General features: G+C 44.2%; 2 protein-coding genes and 1 pseudogene across 2 annotated transcripts in view; 1 reads left to right on the top strand and 2 right to left on the bottom strand.

Annotated features, from left to right (window-relative positions):
• Positions 1–7,387, bottom strand: part of LOC147329671 (protein NLRC3-like) — a 121,510-nt gene that overhangs the window by 13,416 nt on the left and 100,707 nt on the right. The window lies entirely within an intron of this gene.
• Positions 1,425–3,103, bottom strand: LOC147329678 (uncharacterized). Its single transcript, XM_086291007.1, has one exon. It carries the CDS (start codon positions 2,834–2,836, stop codon positions 1,523–1,525), a length of 1,314 nt encoding a protein of 437 aa, XP_086147133.1. The 5' UTR covers positions 2,837–3,103; the 3' UTR covers positions 1,425–1,522.
• On the top strand, positions 2,835–6,760 carry LOC147329677 (neuroligin-2-like; annotated as a pseudogene).

Genomic DNA, 7,387 nt, shown 5'->3' with positions numbered 1-7,387 from the left:
TATGCAGCAATGTTTTGAATATGCATTTCTGTTGTCAGGGCAACTTCTCGAGATGTGACTCAATATGCAAATTAGTTGAATGAGTGGGGACAGAAAAAAAAGAAAAACTCAAGTTTCCTGTCTGAGACATGAGTGAAGTTTGCATTGAGAGAAATATATCTGTGACTGTGTGAGAAGAACTGTTTGGTAAAATATATGATAGCAGCCGCAGGACAATTAAATAAAGTCTGTGACTAAGTGCAGTCGTGCAGATCTGGAGAAGAAGTTTATAATTTAGTGATGACACATTGTTATAAAGTGTTTAGAAAGGGCTTAATGGGAATATTACTGTTGGGCAAACTGTGCGGCTTTAACAAGATTTTCTGTGTATTTAGCAGGTGAAACTCTGTCAGCTGACTTCAGACTGTCAGGAAGCTGAAGAACCTGAGGCCAACCACTGAAACATGATGTGGGCAAAATGAACAGAGGGAGGGATTTTAAAGGTGAACATTTAGGACTTACTGCAAATGTTACTATGTCAAAGTTACTGTGACTCAAACAGAGGAAATTCTGATTTTCTTATTTCCACACCCAGCATGTTTTGGGTGTTATATGCTATTAAATACTTTTAAATAAATTAAAAAGTATTTAATAGCATATAACACCCAAAATATGCTTCGGTTCACATTTAACTCCAGAAAATCATCAATCAAAACATGGATATTACCTGACCACAGATTCGTGGTGACGTCACTGCTCTTTTAACTGTTCGGTGTCTTTGTTTGTTTGCTGGTTGTAGAAATGGTTTATATGAGCTTTGAGCTGAGAGTCAGAGGTTTCTGTGGACACTGCTCATGTCGGCACTTATATTTCTGACCTTTTCTTATAACCGATTAAACATGATCTCCTCCCTTTTGCCCCCATTTTTGGTGGTGTAGGTACAAATGATCAGGCATGACATTCTCATAATAAATAAGATACTGCAAATAATTATTTCTGCATTTGTGCGATTGAAGTGAATTGAAAATGTGTATGAAATGACACTGTTTTAAAGATTTGGCCTAAATAATTTTGGAGTGAATGAGTCTAAACATGATGACCTAACTAGTGATACCCTGACACACACACACACACACACACACACACACACACACACACACACACACACACACACACACACACACACACACACACACACACACACACACAGCATGTTATGCCAGTTTCAGCTGAAACTATGTTTCAAACCATGTTCCGGGTTTTTAGTTCACCATTTATGAGGCTTCAAGAAGAAAATAAAAGACAGATCTGAATGTTTGAAAATGTTTTGGAAAGATTCTGTAAAGATGAGATGAAAAATACTCAAAGGATAAATTTAATTGGTTTATTATTTAGATAAGTTGAAAAAAGTTAAACAAGCAAGTAAATGAAGAAACAAGGCAGAGGAGAGAAAAGCCCAACAATCCCCTCTGAGCAAGCAGTTGGCGACAGTGGGGAGGAAAAACTGCCTTTAAACGGGCAGGAACCTCCGGCAGAACCAGGCTCAGGAGGGGACAGTCAACGGCCGGGACTGGTTGGGGGGGTGAACAGAGGTGGAGCAAGACGAGGCTACATCAGGTGAGGAAGCAGTAGCGTCTCTCCTCCGGAACAAGTGGAACCATTTTTTCTTTTTTTTCATGCACTTTTCCACGAGCGCTTTTTTCTCCAGGATGAGATTTCTCAGCTCATCGATGGTTTCTGCGTTTTGTTCTTCAAGTTTCTCACATCTTTGTTCCACCTCTTCCAATGTTGCTTGTTGTTCTTCAAGCTTGTCTTTGAGTTGTTTGGATGTTGCCTCCTGTATCAGCTTGTCCTTGTGCATGTCTGCATTTCTCTGTTGGACCTCTTTGTGCTTGTCTTCTAACTGCTCGTTTCTTTTCTGGATTTCTTGGAGCGTGAGCTGCAGGTCTTCATGTATTTTGTCTTCTTGTTGTTTTTGCGCCTGCATTTGAGTGTTTTCACGCTTCAAGTTATTGAATTCCACCAAAATCCCCTTAACGAGCTCGGAGTTGTTTCTCGCTATCTGATCGATCCTTCTCTGCATCTGTGAGCAGCGTTTCTCCAGTTTGTCCTTTTCTTCTTCCACTTTAGTTGCTTTGTCCTCCAGCTGATTACAAAACTCTTGCAGTTTTAGATTTTTAGACTCAAAGTCCTGGACGACACGTTTTCCTTCTTTCAGTCTTTCTTGCTGTTGCTCTTTCTGTTGAAGAAGGTCTTTATTTTGGCGCAGTGTTTCATCCAGGCTTTCTCTCAGCATGCGGTATTTTTCCTGCATGCTCTTCAGTTCGTGCTGCATGTCTCGTTGCTTTTTGTCCTGCTCTTCCTTCTGTTGGAGGAATTCTTTCTTTTCTTCCACAGCTTCATGGAGCTGTCTTTGGAGGAGCCGATTTTTTCGGTCCATGTATTGGAGATCCCGTTGTATCTTATCAGTCATCGTTTTCTTGTCTTGGAGCTGGTTGGTCATTTCTTTTAGTTCTGCACTCTTTTGCCTGTTTTCTTTAATGAGGTGCACAATCTGCTCTCGGCTCTGAGCAAACTTGATTCCCCAGCCCTCATTAATAATTTTTATGTCCGGCTGGCGCTGTTGTCTTTCTTCCAGCTCTTTATTTTGGGCTTCCATTCGTCTACATTTGTCCTCCAGTTGAAGTTTCTCTTCTTCAATTTGTTGCATTTTTTTCTGGAGAAGGTAGTTTTCCTTCCTACTCTCCTCTAACGCCCTTTGGAAGGATGAGACGCCATTTGGGGAAATTGGCCGGCCACGCCAGGAAGGAGAGGCGGCGTAATCTTTTTGAATTGGTTGTTTTTTTCTTGGAAACATGTTGGAGTTTCTATACGATGACTTTGAAGAGCTTGTGGTGAACGTTTTGTAGGCTGCAAACACAGATGCTGCTGAAACGAACTAAAACTTGCTGTTTCTCACCCCTACTTAAGGAAAAACATCAAAGGACTTAAGATTCTTAAGATCTATGACATCATCACTCCCTAAGCCAATGAGATTGTCACAAGACATTTTGGAATGGGGTATTTTTTTTTAAACTGTTTTCAAACTTAACTTAAAATTTCAGTGTTTCCTGGTTGTGGACTATTGGTTAGTCCAGCCGATTAAGAAATTAATTGTCACAAACATCACTAATATTATATAACAGACGACAGAAAACACGAGTTTTTTTTTCTACTCAATAGAGGTATAATAAAAGTTTTTTTAATTATCCTACTTTTTATAAAAGAGAACATTTATTAAAGATTATGTATTTAATTAAAAAACTCTGTTCATCTAAAGCAGGGGTCAGCAACCTTTAAGACCCAAAGAGCCAAAGAGCCATAATTGGCCTATCTGGGGTTGAAAGGCTCGATAAATGCACGGCGTTTCGCCGGGTACACCGGCTTCCGCGAGTGTGACGCTTATTTTGAGCGATGAAAAAATAACAAAATATAATTTTATTTGTATATTGCAAAATCACAATAATCTTCCAATTTAGAACTACAAGTTAAAAAAAAGAACTAACATAAATAAAATACACTTCAGCTAATTTATTTTCACAAACCACGCGGAGCCGCACTATAAGGACTAAAGAGCCGCAGGTTGCCGACCCCTGATCTAAAGGGTTTAACAAAAAGGGGGAGCTTCCTGCTGGAAATTGAAATGTCCCCATGTCCCCACTGGGCGATCGTGGCTCAAGAGTTAGGAGTTCGCCTTGTAATCGAGCCCCGGCTTGGACAGTCTCGGTCGTTGTGTCCTTGGGCAAGACACTTCACCCGGCAAGACACTTCACCCGTTGCCTACTGGTGGTGGTCAGAGGGCCTGGTGGCGCCCCAGGGTGGCTGTAGCTACATCACCAGTGTGTGAATGTGTGCGTGAATGGGTGGATGACTGAACGTGGGTGCTTAACTAGTTAAAAAAACAAACAAACATCTGTCTCTTATTTTTTATGTCACACAGGAAAGAAGCTTCAATGTCTGATGAGAAGACATTAATTTGTTGGTGTTTGTGGTGTTTGGTGCAGTTTTCTTGTTCTCTGGCTTGTTGTTTATTTACAGTGGAGATGAAGATCTCTAACAAGTTGATTTGTTCACATTTGCACATCTTAATTTTTAAGAGGAATGTGTTTTTTTGAGTTTGTACACTATATGCATGTAAGGCAACCATTTCCTTTTTCTGTATTTTTGTGTGCTGCTCTTTTAACAAAAGGGGAACAAAAGACATTTAAATCGACCTCAGATGATTTGTTTAAATTTTTACAAGGTCTTACTGAGGTGATGCAAAGTGAAACATGCTTCTTTTTTGGTAATGTGCTGGAAAAGCTTGAAAATTGACCTTGAATGTGCTTAAAAAGTGCTTGAATTTGACCCTAAAAATGTGTATGAACCCTGCATATATTGCAGTATTTACAGTTTATAGTAGGAATTTCATGGCAACAGCTAATCTTTATTTTGTTTACTGGGAAATGAAATGCTGCCAATTCACAAAGCTGTGCTTCAGCTGCACTTCCTGTTGTAGACTTGTGATGCACACAGGCTCTGTTCCAGCACTCAGCATGTTCTTCCTTATTTGCTCCACCAGGGGGAGCTCCTAAACTATGACATCCTGATAGGAGTGAACCAGGGAGAGGGGCTGAAGTTTGTGGACGACAGTGAGGACAACGACGGCATCTCAGCTGCGGCGTTCGACTACACCATCTCCAGCTTTGTTGACAGCCTCTACGGCTACCCAGAGGGTGAGGACGCCACCTCTGTACACTGCCACTTTTTCAGTTATTCCATTTTACAGCCTCCTCTCACTTAACTGCATTTTGCAGCATCATCAGGTTTTGTCTCATTAGGAGCCGCGTTTGTTGATTTGTTCATTTTTTTCTGTTTGCTGTATTCATTAAAATAAACGGATAATCGTCAAAATGACAAATGTGGACAATTATCAAAGCTTACATTACAATTCTGACAGCTTGAGTTCACATGAATTTTCAAAAGAATATCAAAAGCTGTGAAAGTGCTTTAAGCGTTTAAAACATGCGAGTAAAGAATGGAATCAGTAACATGTGAGCCCAGTGAAGTGCATCAAACAAGACAAGCGTGCTAAAGAGAGCCACTCATCCACATCACGGCGTGTCTGCGCCTTAACCTTTGAGGCTCTGTGGGCAGTAATGCTATCATCCCCCAGGTAGTGGGCTCCCAATCTCAGTGTCGGTGTTTCTGACAGATCGGCCTGCGAACCCCTCACAGCCGGACCACAGTCACAGTACAGACATGTTTGGATAATGCAGTCATGCTTCCTCTCTGCTGCCTGTCACTCCTTCTGTTATCAGAAAGAGTTTTTTTTCCTCTCTAGATTTCTCACTCACGTCCTGTTTACGGACCACCAGTGGGTGGCACCAGCTGTGGCCACTGCCAAACTCCATGCTGAGTTTCAGTCCCCAGTTTACTTTTACACGTTCTACCACCACTGCCAAACCGAGACGCGGCCCGAGTGGGCCGACACCGCGCACGGAGACAAGATACCTTACGTGTTCGGCGTACCGATGATCGGTGCCACGGACCTGTTCCCGTGCAACTTCTCCAAGAACGATGTGATGCTGAGCGCTGTGGTCATGACTTACTGGACTAACTTCGCAAAGACTGGGTAGGCCTCATGTCACAGAAGTGTAAACTGTACACGTTACTGTATGTTCACTGATAGCCTTCTAGTCATCTTGAATACTTGAATCTAGGTTGCTAGTTTAATTCCCGTGTGGCTTTGAAGAATTGAACATACTGGTTCACCAAAAGCATCCAGATCCCAGAGCAGCCGGTTGGTCTTAGATAGTTTAAAGGTTGCACAGAGAATGGGCCTCCTGTCTGTATTCAGTGTATTGATGCCACATGTTACTTATAATGGAGACTGAATATAACTTTGAACTGAAACGTTTAACCTTTATGCTCCACCAGGGACCCCAACCTGCCCGTCCCTCAGGACACCGAGTTCATTCATACCAAGCCCAACCGCTTCGAGGAGGTCATCTGGACCAAGTTCAACTGGAAGGACAAGCAGTACCTTCACATCGGTTTGAAACCTCGTGTCAGAGACAACTACAGAGCTAACAAAGTGGCCTTTTGGCTGGAATTAGTCCCTCATCTTCACAGCCTGCACGACGTGCTCTTTCCCACCACTACGCGCTCCCCCGCAGGCCGTGACCCCGGCACCATGAGGCCCAGAAACAACGTTCCTCGAACCACTCGTCATCCTTACCCTACCTTCCCGAGGGCTCAGAGCGCCCGCCCCAGGACCTCTTTCCCAGACACACCCGCGACTACTCCACCGAACTGAGCGTGACAGTTGCAGTTGGAGCGTCGCTCTTCTTCCTCAACATCCTGGCCTTCGCCGCCCTTTACTACAAGCGTGACAAGCGGCACGAGATGCGCCGGCACCGGCTGTCCCCTCAGCGGGGCGGCCCCGCCAACGACCTGGCTCACAGCCAGGAGGAGGAGATCATGTCCCTGCAGATGAAGGACTGGGAGCACGACGCTCACCACGACATGGAGCCCCTGCGACCCCACGACATCCTGCGGCCCGCCTGCCCTCCCGACTACACCCTGGCGCTGCGCCGCGCGCCCGACAACGTGCCGCTGATGAAGCCAAACACCATCACCGTGATCCCCAGCACCATCACCAGCATGCAGCCTCTTCACGCCTTCAACACATTCCCCTCCACCGGCCACAACAACACCCTGCCCCACCCCCACTCCACCACCAGGGTATAGTAGGGACAGGCCCGACACAGCTCTGCTTCCGCTCTGGAAGGGAGGCCTCTAGACGTGGGCCTTCGTTCTGTCCTCTTATTCTCTTCTTTCTCCAAAAGCAACTACACCTGCTGCGTCATGTGCTGTGAAACTTGGCAGCTCCCTCCACTGGTGGCATGTGGAGGTGCAACTGAAGTGTCCAGCAGCAGATGAGCAGTTTGGGGTGGGTGACTCAGATCTTTCAAAGATACTGTTTTCAAAGACGGTCTGCTGTTTCCAGGCTCAAGACCTCCAACATTTGTCAAAGGGACGAATGCTCTCTCGCTCCTCGCTGTTTTCTCTTTTTTACGTTGGCGTCATCTCTTTTTCCATCTCCTGTGTGTTATGTGCACATTATGCTTCTCTTTTCTACATCCGTGTTTTATTACTGCTCTCTTCCTCTCATTTGACACGCCTCCCTCCTGCTCTTCTCTAAAAATTCCCGATCTGCTGAGCAGTCTGGAGGGGGGAGGCGTACACTAAACATATAACTATGAAAACACTGATATCTTTCATTCGACCAGCATTTTTAGGTGCCAAGTAAGTACTGCTGTGTTTCATTTCTCATCGTGGGAGAAGAAAAACCAAAGAAAAATAGAGTTTCGCTATTTACCGTCAA

The sequence above is a fragment of the Aulonocara sp. 'chitande type north' Nkhata Bay genome, linkage group LG5 (genome assembly GCF_057382095.1).
Source record: "Aulonocara sp. 'chitande type north' Nkhata Bay isolate Kocher_YH1m ecotype deep benthic linkage group LG5, A_spYH_male_GT1.1, whole genome shotgun sequence".
NCBI lineage: Eukaryota > Metazoa > Chordata > Actinopteri > Cichliformes > Cichlidae > Aulonocara > Aulonocara sp. 'chitande type north' Nkhata Bay.
The sequence above is the reverse complement of the archived record's forward strand: the minus strand, read 5'-3'. Positions and strand labels throughout refer to the sequence as shown.